The sequence below is a fragment of the Anopheles coustani genome, chromosome 3 (genome assembly GCF_943734705.1).
Source record: "Anopheles coustani chromosome 3, idAnoCousDA_361_x.2, whole genome shotgun sequence".
Classification (NCBI taxonomy): Eukaryota; Metazoa; Arthropoda; class Insecta; order Diptera; family Culicidae; genus Anopheles; species Anopheles coustani.
The window spans coordinates 75984366-75999252 of record NC_071288.1 but is presented as its reverse complement, the minus strand read 5'-3'; the positions used below and the strand labels follow the sequence as shown (position 1 = coordinate 75999252).

Genomic DNA, 14887 nt, shown 5'->3' with positions numbered 1-14887 from the left:
CTACAAAACCGAGCTGGCCGCGTAAGCTGGAGGCCAACGAGATCTACGGGACGGGTCGCGGGTGGTTTGGGGGGAGGAGAATATGGCTTTTTTCGGACATATCGACATCGCAACCGGGCAGTGGGCAAGCAGCGAGAGCAGCATGTACGTACATGCTGGGAACCAACAAACATCATCGTTGGAGAGTCGGATATATTGCCGATCGGTGGTTCGGTGCGATCGCGAAAGATCGCCCTCAGAGACGATTGTCCCGTGCGCCCGTGTAGACACAGTTTTTGCAGGTGACCTCCATATTGCTTTTGGCGGGTGTGGTGACCTTGTGAACTTCCAGGGTGATCGAAGTGATCGTGGAGCATTGTTGGGGTTGCCAAAGCAAACCCGTTTGACGACACCATCCAAAGAGCAGATGATCAAATACCAGCGGATCCGGTCATTAGGTAAGGTTCTTGTTCTTTTTGCGCATTGTTAAGCCGTGGTGATTGAAAGACGGTTCCCTACGATCGTTCGATCACTGCATTACCCTTCAAGGCACATGATGCCAAAATATGTTTAAAGCTCAAAAGTTTAGACATTTTAGAAGATGAAACCTTGCCTTGCATTTGCAGGTATAACAAATTTACCCTTTGCTTGATTGGAAAATAAAATAAGCACAAATCGCTCATAAACTAATTGTTTTTAAAAGGGGTTGAAATCTCACCATTTCTTTCCATCATCCACAATATACGGGTTGCTTTGGATGGCCTTACTATGGGATGGGTACGTTTATATGCCGCAGTCGCAGTAATGAAACAATTAGAGACAATTTCGGAATTCTGATAGGATAAGAACGGTTACCAAAACCATCGCTTTAAGGGTTAACGCGATCACCTTCACCTCTTTACCGAGATCCCGCCGTTACTTTCTTCAACCATTCGCCGCACCGTTCGTGAACACGTGATGAAAGTTGAAAGGTAAAGGTAATCCAGTTAAGGCTGGAAGGAATGAAAGTACGATCGCGATCGCAAAGCCACCGTTTTTTTTTCGACACTCCTTCCCCGAAACGCCATCTGACACCTGCTCTGTCATCTGTTGCTGGGAAGTAGTGTTAAAAGATGTGACATTCAGCAACAATAGGGGAAGGAATACAAACGGTATACCATCTGTCCGCGAGGTACATCATCATGGAAGCGGAACATCGAGTGCATATACACGCGATCGCGATCCTCGGCACCTCAGCAGGTAACAACCGAAGCACCGGTGTGTGTTGGTGAACTTTTCTGCGGAATCGCGAGAGCATCACCACTACATGAGGGGCACGGTTGCGCGCACCTTCGCAACACACGTTTGCCAGGCCGGTGTAAGGGCACACACTCGCGTCGAAGTGGCCGGTACTTCGCGGTCGGCTCGCGTTTTTAAGGCTGTCGCTACACACAGCACAAGCCTGACCGATAAAACTGGTGCAGCGCGAACGCGGGCCACACAGTCTCGTTGGTCGGCTGTGTTGTGTGTGCGCCGTTGCAATGGCAACGGAACCGGTGTGATGTGGCCATAGGGAAAAAATGGGGGAAAAAAGTATGCTATGCGCGATGTTGACCTGAAAGCCCCTATGCGCGTTGCGATGCGCATTCTTCGTACCTGTGACCCTACAGCGGATCGTGGTGTGCGTTTCCTCGGAGGCCCTCGATCGAGCGCGCTTGGTGCCACTACTACCTCTGATGCTGCCTGCCTGCCCGCATCACTGTACGCACCTCAATTGCCGATCGCTGTGGCGGATAGTTTGCGGTTGTTTTCTTTCTTCCCTCCATTGCCTACCCGGGGGCGCCTCTGGACGCTCCACGGTCGCTGGCTTCTCTTCGTACGCTTCATCTCGCTATCGAATGACCGGAATTATTAGTTAGTTGGACTGCTCCTAATACCGGGTCCGGTTGTGCGTCGGAAGCTCCCGGAGTCGGGGAACCATCACGCAGCGCATAGTTTTAAGGGCAAGCTTTTCGAGTTGGCAAGCGTTCGGCCTCGTTAGGAAAGTGTGATGCTCCAGGGTTTACTCCCAGTCCCAGGGCCAACCCCACTGGAATGCAACGTGGTATGTGCAAAGCGAAGCAAAGTGAACTCGAGTGTGCAATCAAGTGTCACAATCAGTGAAACCCTCGAGCGCAGGGGACACCCTACAAGTTATGGAATTCTCGTTGGGAGTCACGACGTGTGTAAATATATCTGGTGACAACAAACACTGGTGAGCTTCAGTGTGCATAAAACTATCTCCTCCCTGGCTGACCGCCATCTCAAGGGCCCGAACAATTGGCGCATCAACAACCCAAGCATTGGTCAAGTGTTGGTAAATGGTGGAGGCGGGGAGCGCATAGTGGAATGTTGTGAATGACCCGCGTGTCCCCAAACGCATTGATTTAACGAAGGAATGGTTTCAACACCGGAAAAGAACGAAGAAGACCCCACCAATTTAATGCTGCTGGGAGGAACCCCGTTGGTTGGAGGCGTTTCCAGCTGAAATCGGCCACGGTACAATTTGTGGTGTGGGGTGGCACATTGCCAAAACTGGGAAAATAAAAACACAACTCACAAGGGTGATTGCCCAGCCCCGCATTGGCCATTTCTACAGCTTCCAGCGCGTGCTGCAGGTTTTAGAGCGGCAGCTAACGGTAAACGGCGCAAGAAAGGCCCAAAGACGTCTCAAAGAGGGAAAAGACGAACGAGAAAAATAAAACAGTCAATGCCGAAACAGATGCGCGAACACACGAAAGCAGCAACGACGAAACACAAGAAGTTCTCCACGGCGCACGGCGGCGGAAATGAGAAATTGTGATCTACTTAATTTCGCTCGCCGGGCGACACACGAGTGAAATGCTGCTGCCCCCCTTGGCCCTTTTCATTTCTGGCTCTGCCTTCAGCTCCAGTTGGGGCGTTCGGCAGTAGAAACGGCAGCGACTCAGTACGCTAAGTTCCGGCCCGGTGAACGGAAGCTCGAAAACGGTTCGGTAGCTGGTAGTTTAAATCGATCGGTGTTTTATTTCTTTTAATTTTCAGAGCCAGAGTTCAATTATGTTTTAAAACGCTCGCGAAGGACCACAGAGCACCGAACAAGGGAAGGACCGGTTATCAGTGTGTCCGTGGTGAAAATACACCAATTCGAACGTGCCCCGAGGAGGGTTTATCGCGGTGAAGTTTTGCGATCATAGTCACCATTTCGCATCATCATCATCATCGCCGTCGTCGTTGGACGCCATCATAAACACACGGCATGAATTAATATGCATACACTACGAAAGCACGTAGTAGTTTGAATATTATTATTATTTTTTCGTTCGCGTTGTGCTTTCGGCGACCGCTTTGCGTCGAGACTGGCTTTAAAATGTCAACCGCACAGGGTGGTTGAGCGAAACGTGGTGAAACGGGAGTGGACGTCCAGGCGTAGGCAGAGGGAGGGAGCCCCGTCGTGCCATGTTTGGCCATACCGAGTGATGTCATCCGATGTGTGAATTAGCAGCGCGAGTAGCAACGTATCGTGTGGTTTACCTGTTCGGTGGAGTTTTGCTGGAGCTTTTGCAGTGCGAAGAGCGAGTGTGCTCAGTGTCGGTAAACTTTGTTTTCTAATTGACCGTTAGCGGAGTGTGAAAAAAAAATAGGAAAAGAGTTACCTCTTCCGGTGCACCAATCTGGACAATCCATCAAACAAAAACAACAAAATTGGTTCCTCCTTCGTACATCATCCGATGGTGGAGGAAAGATAGTGTGTTCGATCGGTTCCATCCATCACGACGACCGGGTTGCAGAGAAGGGTTGCGATTGTTGATTGCCAACACCACACCGGTAGCAACCGGTGTTGCAAACACGAACAAAAACCAGCTGCTAACCTTCAAAAGTTTAGTCGGTACTTTGGCGATGAGCAACGGAACCGATCCGGAAGCGGCCGCAGGTTCCGACGAACGGGAAGCGGCGGCACCCAAGGGTTCGCCGACGGTGGAATCGAACAACGGCGGTGGTGGCGGAGGCACCAACCGGGGACCGTACACAGGCGTCGGCCACTACCAGACCCACCAGCACCACCACCATCAGATCATGTCCACCAGCGTCGAGGAGGTGGACGAGCAGCAGGTGCTTGTGGAGAGCGGTGGCGGTGGTGGTGATGGTGGTACACAAAAGGTCAAGACAAATCATCTTTCGGCGCAGACGTATAAAAATTTGCATGAATTTTCGGGTAAGTAGTAGTTTGGAGAGGACACTTTCCTTCGGTCGGCCATCCCTTATTAGAAAAAAACTCCATCAGACAACGGCGAAATTGTTTGGCGCGCGGGAGTTGTGGCCAAACTTTCCGAAGAGAAATCCCACGGCAATGCGGGGCCAATTTGATCGAGTGTCGTTACCACCAAATACAGCTAGCTGACCTCCTCGGCCCCTTCCGTCCACTCCGCCACCCTTAAAAGTGTGCTAAAAAGAAGCTTTAAATCGCTTGGAAAGTGGGCAGTTAATAAATGTGGTTTTTATTTCCTTCACTACCTTCCCAACCGGGTCGAAAGGAGGCAACGTTTGCAAACATGGTCATGTTTAAACGATTTTTTGTTTTTCTTCTCGAATTGCCCAACTCTCCCAACCCCTCCTCACCCCTGCTTGGGACTCCCTTTATCGATGATTGCCTATTCAATGCGAACCGCGCTGCTCGTTCTCGCGGACCACCATCACCACCGGGGCCAAGCGCGTCACATACGACCACGAGCGCGCGCGATCAACACAAGCTGATTGTGCAGTGGCGATAGCGTCGCGATGGTGATAATAAATAGCGCAAAAGACAACATGCCCCACACTTTACCCACGGTCACGGGCTCCCCATTCAGTTGCGTTCTCGCTCATCGAGCCATCTCGTTTGCACAATGGCAACAACACCACCCCCAACGAATCGGGGCACAGTGTGTCCTGATTGGGGATAAATGCCAGACAGGCCGGGTTTCGCTATGCTTTCAAAGAATACTAAAATGTGCCGAAAGAAGATCAGCACAGTCAATCAAATAGTTGTCACATGACCTGCAATTCAACAGAAAAGCTAGCCCATGAAGATCCAATTTTTGTGGTTATGGGCCTTTAATTGTGAGGATACTTGTAATATATTGGAATTTCAAAGATTCAAGTTAAACTCCTTGAAGACGCTTCACAGAAGCTAAAGGGATCTTTCAACTGGGGATCCCAACTTTACTAGCCGTAATGTCAAGCTTTCTTCTTAATTTAGTTCGGCCTCGATGCCTCGGTGTCGTTCAGCTGACGAAGCCTTAAGAGCTGTGTCGTTCCGTTTCATTTGCTTTGCATGCATGACGAGTCCACCGAAGCCTGCGATTGAATCACTGCACGGCAGAATGATCTCCGTGCAGTATTTAAGCGTAATATACAATATCGGATGAGTAATCTGTCTTAGATTCACCGTTCATAGATGCCCGGTTTTAATAATCAGTTCTCTTTAAACGCGTGTAAAAACAATCTTATAATAACATTTCCATGAATACTTTGCTGTGCACGTGAAGTCTTTTTATTTTCATGTGTTTCATGTGTTTTCTGAATGATAGTAAAAGTAAATGTCAAAGGGTAAAGTGAATGATAGTAAAAGTAAATGTCATACCTTCTCCTGGCAGAAACTTGATCATAGGAAATATGTTGTAAGTCAGATCTTTCTCTATTTTTATGACAAGACCGAAATAATTTAACCATTTCTTGTAATTTGTCGATAAATTTACTTAGATGTTATAGTCATAGTTATAGTCAGGTGAATCTTCATCCACAGGCGCTCACGTCTATAAATAAAGCCTTCCATTAATTTCATAAGCTTTGAAAGAGATGAAGTAAAAATACGTTTTATAACATATTCTAGTAATTTGCCACTCCAATGTGATTAATTAACTAATCCGGTTGCATTTTCGAAATGTTTTTATTAAAATACAAGCTGACCCAACGAACTTCGCCTCGTCCCATATTAACAATGCGCTAATATTGGAATAATAAAGTATTGAAACTCAAGGGAAACCCATAGATTCGGTTCATGAAGATGTCGACACATAACAATAACAGATCCATCTTTAAGTCGCGGCATATCCGACAAATTCAAAGAATGTTTTAAAATTCCTTTTAAGTATAGACACTTTAGTCTTCTCCTTCAATGCCAAAAAACGCCATATCCCATCAGGCGACGTACTTGCAAACTTGTTTGATAGATTTCCCTGAACTTAAATACTCAAAATGCATATGTGTTTAGCAAGAAAGCTTTTTCTGCTACTCAACAAAATACATTCAACGCCTATTAGAACCAAATATACGTGATCTAGGCGATCGCTTGTTGATTAACCGAGATGAAATTATTCAATGATCCGTGAATTCGTACTCATGGTTTGTCACAATTTTAATCGGTATGGGTAAGAAGGAAAAAATCAAAGAACTTCTTTAAGATTGGCCAAGCGGTTTCTTAGTTTAAATTATACTTCGTATATTTGATTTGATTGTATGGAAAATGCAATTTTCACAAATCTTTCCATTTTCCGACTTTTCCTTAGACAATATTAAAGATGTCTTTTTTTAAACCTTCCATGAATAAAAACGAAAAAATAATCCGATTACATCGTCAAGATTGGCTCAGCCGATTTTGAGTTTTAGCGTTAAAAACAAACAAACACTCATTTTTATAAGTTTCAATTTTTTTATGGAAAAATCATTTATCGAATTTTCTGGGTTTTTAGCTTTTCCTAAGAGTTTTTCTAACTTGGATTGTTTTTATTGGGCCAAAAGAAACAAATCATCGCAAGACTTCGTTGGGATAAGTCCAACCGTTTTCGTTAAAGGAGGTAAATTTTGTTTTATATGGAAAAAAGCCGTTTTTACCGAATTTTCCCATTTTCCGGCTTTTCCTTGGGAATTTTCAAATTCTCTTTTATTCTAAACCTTCCTTGGGTAAAAAGGAACAAATCATACGAAGACGTCATCAAGATTGGTCCAGCCGATTTTGAGTTTTAGCATCACGAACATACAAACATTCATTTTTATAGATATAGAGAAGAGAAGAAGAGATTTTAAATTAAGTTTCAGATGTATTTCTTGTTAATACAAGCAAACTGAAGATTTCTCTAAAATTCTAATTTAACTAATTTGACAATGGAGCGAATAATTTGTTTGTGGTAGATAAAATTTTATCAGCATTCCTTGGCTTTATGGCCGTCGTATCTAATCTGTATAAAATATTTGCATCAATAATTGCAACGATCAACATTTTAGAATTAAAATGTGACGCAAAACTCACTCACTTTAAAACCATGCTAATTACTGTAGGAGAAAAACCCTTAAGGTGCTCTTATATGTTTTAAACGTTGTAAAATTCAATGTCGGTGGCATTATATTTCGCTACACGAAATTAGACTCTGATACGAAACTTAAGACCTTGTTCAGAAAAGGGTCCTGTTTCCGGGAAAATAAGGGTATGCCTTATTTGTATTTTTTATTTTTTGCAATATTTTGTCCTGTGCAGTGCTCCCACTGTGCAGCGGTATCAAAGTACAGCGCACCGGTATCATCGAATTCCACCGCACTCGCGGCAGCAACGGCGCATGTACACTTTACCACCAACACCCGCCACAACCCATCACGCGCTGTCGTGTACTACATGCGCCCTTGTTGTTGCTTTTGGGGAGCACCGAGCAAAAGCTCCCCACCGATGTGCCGTGTTGGAGCAGCGCGCCCAGCCGGTCCAACTGTCAATCGTTCGCGAGCGGTGTTTTGGTGCAGTGAGACACAAACTCCGGCCCCGGTGGATAGGTCTGGCGGTCGTTTTTGTTTGGCTTTTTTCGGTGTGTTTTAGTTTCACCGTTTTCCACCGTTGGCGTGTCCTGCGCCGGGTGTCGGGAAGTGACCACACAAACGTAGTTTTTTAGGAAACGTAGGGACGAAAACCGAGAAACTATGGTGCTTCCGCTGGGACTGTGATGTCCTTGGGGAGGGAAAATCCCGGTGTCTTACGACATTCGTTCGCGTGAAAATTGCTCAACCGGGAACAAAAAAGATAGAAAAACATCATGTCAACAACACAAGCACCAACCGGCGAAAGTAAAATCCTTCCAACGGCCGGCGGTACAACGAATGGCACGAAAGAATGGCGTAAAGTTTCCGCGTTCCACCCTATGTGTATCCTTATCATCTCACCCATTGCGTCCGCCCCAAAAGGTCGGAGGTTCTGTGCGTAACCTTGAACTAATCGAAATTTTCTCTTTTTTTTCTCTTTTTGTAGAGGAAATGCTGGAAACGGAAAAGGCTGGCCTGGTGGAGCGGGTGTACGATCTCGAGCGGCAGGTACTGGAGCACAAGGATGAAATAGTCTGCCTCAAGTCCACGCTCGCGGACGTGCTGCGACGGCTGGCCACGATAGATAACGCGTACGAGCATAGCACCAGCGGGAGCGGCCGGGGTGGAACGGGCACCGTCGCGGGCGGGGGAGCGTCAAATGTTGCTACCCTCGCCGGACAGGGCATGGTCGGTGATAACGTCGGCACCGCGGTCAGTGGACAGAATAGTTTATCCAGCAAAAGTTTTCGCTTCTCCCGCAACACGCTCACGAGGCGTAAGTATACGGATTTTTGCTTCTATTTTTCTCCCTAACTTTATCTCTTTGTCGGGTGCTGTTATGTTATTTTGTTATTATTATTTTTCTTCCTCCTGCTGTTTATCTAACTCTCGGCAACGTGTGTAAATAGCGGTGGTCAACCGGCAGGCGAAATAAATAAAAAACTTAATAGCACAAGCACACTCATGTTCATAAAAAAATCTCATACATCATCTAATCACCCTGAATTTTTTTTTTTTCGTTTTCCTCTGTATCTATTTCCCTTTTTCTTTTTTTTTAGTGAACTCCAGTGTGGAAGAAAAACGATTCGGGCGGGTACCGTCGCGCGTGACCAGCTCGCCGTCCCGGATAAAGACAACCCTCGCCCAGAAGGCCATCCACTACTCGAACGGATCGCTGCACTCCGACTCGCTCAGCAGCCATTCGATCTCGCCGGCGCCCTCCCCGTCGCCGAAGCAACCGAACGCATCCACCACTGCCCACCATGCGCTACTGGCGTCGTCCGGCATGGGCAAGCGGTGGTCCTCGACCGGCGACTTTGTCAGCACACCCGGCAGCCCGAGCGGTACCGGCAGCACCGGAAGGTAAACCTTTGGGGGAAACGATCGTCCTGAAAATAATAACTCCCCTAAAAGTGTGAAGTGCTTGAGTGAGGTGAAGTTAACTTGTTTGTCAGATTGATTTTGCTCAAATTGAATTTTTAATATAATATTTCTTCATAATTTGTGAGCAATCATTGTTGCTTTAGATATTTCTCTAATGACATATTATTTTTCTTTTAACATACTCTTTTCCGAGTTGAAGGTCTTCTATCCTAAATGTATCATATAAAAAATGGTTTGGCACACTTCTTTTTCGCAACAGGAGTCAGATTATGAGAAGAAGCTTCTACGTCCGATTGAATACACTACACTATATTGGTTTTGAATAGGATTATAAAACATTGTATAATCAAGTTTTTAAATAGTCCCATAAACGTAAAGATCCCACTTGAACGTAATATGAAAACTGTTCCACGTTTGGGTGTTAATTGCATTTCATGTCATTCATGTAAAGTTTCAGGATTCTTATTATTATTTTAAAAGCCTCTTCCAATCAATTTCAGAATGTTACTAACTCGATATGCCTCATCAATCCTACAATTTCTCTACAAGAATGTTGATTAAACCAACTATTTTTTTCCATCCAGCACTCAACCTTAAAGACAAGTTTTGGATTTAACCTACCCACAAAGGCCTACTAATATGTTACTTTGGGCCAAATAGTTTGTGTGCAAGACCCCTGACAAAATTGATTCATAATTCATAATATATCGGTAATTATATAAACTACGAATTGAGTCACCAGCATTCATAATCTGAAGGCTAGGCTATTGGGATATAGTGTTTAATACATTGATAATTTTGTTTTCATCCCTCAATTTTTTGTACATTCTGGTGCTTGGTACACTTGCTCGCATAACTGAACTGTTGTTTCAGAAAATTCTGATACCAAATACTGACTTAAACATAAGCTCACATGTGCACAAAACCCAAACCGTTCGATATCATATGAAAAGTAAGTTTTTTTCATAGAGGACTAATTGATAAGCCATTTGCTAACAATAAACTCGTCAGTGATTCAAAGTTCGTCACCCGGTGACTGCTTTTCAGTTCATATTTACCCGTGGTTGGCATAACAAGAAAAGGGCGAGCTGTGCTTCGATTTAAAGCAAAGAGTGTGAATAGTCATATTATTCCATTAATTTTTAAGAAAAGTTTACCCTCGTTGTTGTTCCCCCTTATCTTTGCAGCATGTCTCGATTTTCGGCAAAATCGTTGCTCAACCTAAGCGGACACTCGAGTCGCCAGGGCAACTCGCATCCATACGTCCAGCGCAAGAACGACGACGACGAGTACGTGAAGCTGTACATCAGCGGCCGTCCGATCGTGATACACATACCCGAGGCCCAGCTACCCACGTACGACCTTACGAAGGTGCAGCCCGCGCCGAACCGGCGACTCCGGCTTGATTGGGCGTACGGATACCGGGGCAAGGATTGCCGCTCGAACCTCTACCAGCTGCCGACCGGCGAGATGGTGTACTTCGTCGCTGCCGTCGTCATCCTGTATAACATGGACGAGCACACGCAGCGCCACTACCTTGGCCACACGGACGACGTCAAGAGTCTTGCGGTGCACCCGAACAAGCTGCTGGTAGCGAGCGGCCAGTGCGGCGGCACGGAAGGCCGCGAATCGCTGCCCCACATCCTCATCTGGAACTCGGTTTCGCTGGCCACGCTCAACCAGATCGGGTGCGGGGAGTTTACCGGTGCGATCAACTGCCTGTCTTTTAGTCGCGCGGACAGCGGGAACATTCTGGCTGCGATCGACGACTCACCGGACAAGATCATCTCGATCTGGGACTGGCAGAAGAAGGAGGGTGGCCGGAAAATCACCGAAACGAAGTGCTCGGTCGACACGGTGGTGGCGGTCGAGTTCCACCCGCTCGACAAGGGACAGATCATCACCATCGGGAAGAACCACATCGCGTTCTGGTCGCTGGACCAGCACGGCATGCTGTACAAGCGGATGGGCGTGTTCGAGAGCTTCGAGAAACCGAAATACGTGACGGCGATCTCGTTCACCCAAACGGGTGACGTCGTGACGGGTGACTCGAGTGGCAATCTGGCCGTTTGGAAGCGTGGCACCAACGTGATCAGTCGCTTCCTCAAGAAGGTTCACGAGGGTCCGGTGTTTACGATCTGTGCGCTGCGAAACGGTGGGTTTGTGACGGGCGGCAAGGACGGGTTGCTGTTGCTCTTCGACGATGCACTGCACATGAAGGCGGACCAGATCGTGGAGGAGCACTTCGGGGCGGTGCGGGTTGTGGCCCAGGGCAAAGGCTCCCAGCTGTTGATCGGTACGACAAAGAACTGTATCCTATCGGGAGACTTTACGCTCAGTCTGGTCCCGATCGTCATGGGCCATACGGACATCCTTTGGTCACTGGCAACGCACCCGCAGGTGGCACAGTTTGTGACCGGCGGCAAGGACCGGTTACTGCAGCTGTGGGACTCACTGTCGCATTCGGTCGTATGGAGCAAGGACATCGGGGAACCGATCCACTCGGTACAGATCACCAACGGTGGCGAGGTGGTCGTGGTTGGAGGTGCGGTTGGCCGATGGTCGGTGTTCGATATTGTCACGCGTGAACTGCTGGCCACGTACACTGACGGCCAGGACGTGATACAGTGCATGCAATTCTCGCCCGACGGCAACCTGCTGGCGCTCGGTTCCAAAGACAACTGCATCTACATTTACCAGTGCACGAAGGTGCCGCACCGGTTCTCCAAGATTGGCAAGTGCACGGTAAGTTGACGTTTGAGGGAAACAAATCCTTCAGCCTGAATTAATACTCACTGATGCTTGTGTTTTTGCTTAAATTTCACAGGGTCATTCCAGCTTCATATCGCACCTGGATTGGTCGAAGGATAGTCAGGTGTTGCGGTCAAATTCGGGCGACTACGAACTGCTCTATTGTAAGTGACTCTCACTTTCACCCTGCTTACAAATTATTTGTTTTGACATATTTTTAATACCAAAATTGTCGGTCATCTTAAAAAAAATACTATAATTGGCAAAAGATGAATGTAAAAATTAAAATTAGTAACAGATTGGTTTGAAAGTTAAACCAGTTAGCAACTGTATTACTCCTTAGCCTTAGAAAAAAAAATACGTCATCGCTTCGTTCATTGCTATACATATAAAAATGATTCAAAATATCACTTAATTATTTTATTTGAATGATTAATTCATACTTGATTGTTTCTAGGGAATCCAACACTCTGCCGGCAAATAACGAGTCAAAGCATGGTGAAAAATCTCGAGTGGGCCACACAAAACTGCTCGGTGAGCTTCAATACGATCGGCATCTGGCCGGAGAACTTCGACGGCACGGACATTAACAGCGTGTGCAAGGACGGCGAGGAACAGTTCCTCGTCTGTGCCGACGATTTCGGCAAAATACGCCTTTTCTCCTTCCCCGCCTCACAGCCAAAGGTAAGACTGGGTGGAAAAAGGTAACTAACAAAAACTCATGCAATGTATCCGTTGTATTTCTTTGTTTTTAGTCGCTATCACACAGCTACCGGGGACACAGTAGTCACGTCACGGCGGTACAGTTTATGCACGACGGCGTCCGGCTCCTATCGGCCGGCGGGCTCGACACGAGCGTACTCCAATGGAGGGTAGTTTAACCGTCCCGTGGCACTCGATAATGCACTCCAACAAAAAGATTGGATACCAAGCGTTGCATTTTTGAAGTACACACATTCGCAGGAACAAAGTTTATTTTATTTTAGCACCAGATACTAACTTATTATTTTATCACGATTAATGGAGCGTCCGATTGCATATGAGGTGAACAATAAATTAATCCTCCAAACAACAAACCGTTACGTAACATGAACCAGTTCAGTACTTTCTAGCTTTATTTCGTTTCGAAACAGAAAAGAGAAAAAGGTACAGTTGTAACGGTTTCCCCATTTACAAAAAGGTCTTTTTTCAAAAACCATCATAAGCGCCTTTTCGACACGTTCGCCCGGTGAAAAGAGTATAGCGGTTGATTGAAAACGAAAAATTAGCAAAACCGGATCTGACGTTTTTGTCGTCGCTGGTCTCTAGTGTTGGGAAAATTGATTCTCGTTGGGGATTCCAATCATTCGATTCAATTCCATTGGGAGATCCGGATCACCAAATCCGAATCACTCCATCAAATCATACGTGCACATCTAACTTGCCGATTTTTCATATCATTTAGAGAATTCATCGAATGATTTACGTAAGAAAATCAGCATATTATTCTTTTAATTAAGTTCAAACAATACGATCATTCTACCTCTTTTTGAGAAATATTCAGAAAAAAGCATTTATTTTGGCTGTTGCCTGATGTATTATGTGTTTGAAGCTAGATTACAGTGACAGGTAAGGAAACTGGTACTTTGCGTCCAATTTGAAGGATATTACAATACATATAACGTATATAAGACATACAATTCCTTACAGAAATTTACCCCAGTGGGCCCATGACCCCATGAGAGCTCCCAATCAGGCGCCACTAGCATTCCCACACAGGTTTGTTCTTTATCAAAAACAAGAAACTACTGTAACATTTACCTTCAACAAAGTTGCGCGTCTTGAAAAAACCTTTCATTTAAGGGGTCAATCGTCAAAATCGGTTGAAAGAATCAACAGCTATTAACAAATTGAAAAATTGCGTTTTAGTAATCGAGGTTTATCAACTTTGTTCCAGGTAGAGAGCTGTCTCTTTTCCTGTTTGTTCCTGAAAAAACTTTTCATTTGAGGGGTCACATGTATCAATCGGTTCAGCAGTTATAAAGTTATCAACAATTGTTTTTTATTGTTTTTTTCAGCTGAAAATACCGGCCAAGGTCTAAATCTCATTCAAATGTTTATTTTATAAACTATGAATCGAAGTAGAAAGTGTGAAAGACCATCAGACTTAAGAAATTTTAGCGAAATTTTTCCCACATACTGCAAGTATGTTTGCAAACACTTTTTAAACCAACTCTCACAACAATGGCGGAGTAGAAAATAGATTTGATCCGACCTCTTTTTTTACTGATCTTGCGTGTAGGGATCGAATCTTCAAGTCTTCCAAATCCCAATTCTGCCAACTGTACGACTCATTTCGTTGCAAGCGGTCGTCGAGTGCGGATCGCTGTTCGTCGTCGCTTCGCAGGGAGTTTGGTAAAGTTGAAGAATTTTGGTTAAAATCAGTGATTGAAAAGTGATTCCGAAGCAAACGTTTGGAGGACAAAATTAGTGCAGGAGAAATGTGCGTTACATTATCGGGTTAAAATTGAGTGGGTTTCCCGGCATTCTGCCTGTGCCACCGCACATTTCGGCACAGCCGGGGTTTGGCTTATTTGGCTTGGCGTGGTTTTTTCGTCGCTGAGCTTGAGCAGCAGCAGCATCCTCCGTTTCCGTTTTTCCACGCGTGATCGTTTTGCTTAAAGTTGGAAGTAGTTCCAGTAATCATTTGCCGTCACATTCTAACAGATTATTCAATGCAGAGTATTTATTTGTTCAGTTAACAACGTGTGTTAAAAATAGCGTGGCTTTCCTCCATCTGGTTGCGAGGATGGCGTGCCTTTTGGGTGCGCATCATTTGGCTCAGGTAGTGAAATGGGTTTTCTACCGCCAAAACGGGCTTGGGTGTTGCTCTCATGCTGCTTCCGAGCCCCCTTGTTGAAGGGTGCTAGGGATTGTAAAGAATTTTCAGGTACAGGCCTGCTTTTCAATGTGC

At 45.7% G+C, this 14887-nt stretch overlaps 1 protein-coding gene across 8 annotated transcripts; it reads left to right on the top strand.

Moving 5' to 3' along the window:
- The first annotated feature begins 1153 nt into the window (after window positions 1-1153).
- LOC131271732 (echinoderm microtubule-associated protein-like 2) lies at window positions 1154-13027 on the top strand. 8 transcript variants are annotated; one of them, XM_058273249.1, is made up of 8 exons: window positions 1382-1551; window positions 3022-4192; window positions 8246-8575; window positions 8859-9162; window positions 10371-11928; window positions 12011-12098; window positions 12392-12618; window positions 12690-13027. In XM_058273249.1, exons 2-8 carry the CDS (start codon window positions 3877-3879, stop codon window positions 12813-12815), a joined length of 2949 nt encoding a protein of 982 aa, XP_058129232.1. In that variant the 5' UTR covers window positions 1382-1551; window positions 3022-3876; the 3' UTR covers window positions 12816-13027. The 8 variants fall into 8 exon arrangements, with proteins under 8 accessions (XP_058129236.1, XP_058129232.1, XP_058129233.1 ...); XM_058273250.1 differs by lacking the exon at window positions 1382-1551 and adding an exon at window positions 1755-2062 and having other exon boundaries at window positions 3482-4192; XM_058273248.1 differs by lacking the exon at window positions 1382-1551 and adding an exon at window positions 1755-2062.
- Window positions 13028-14887: the final 1860 nt, after the last annotated feature.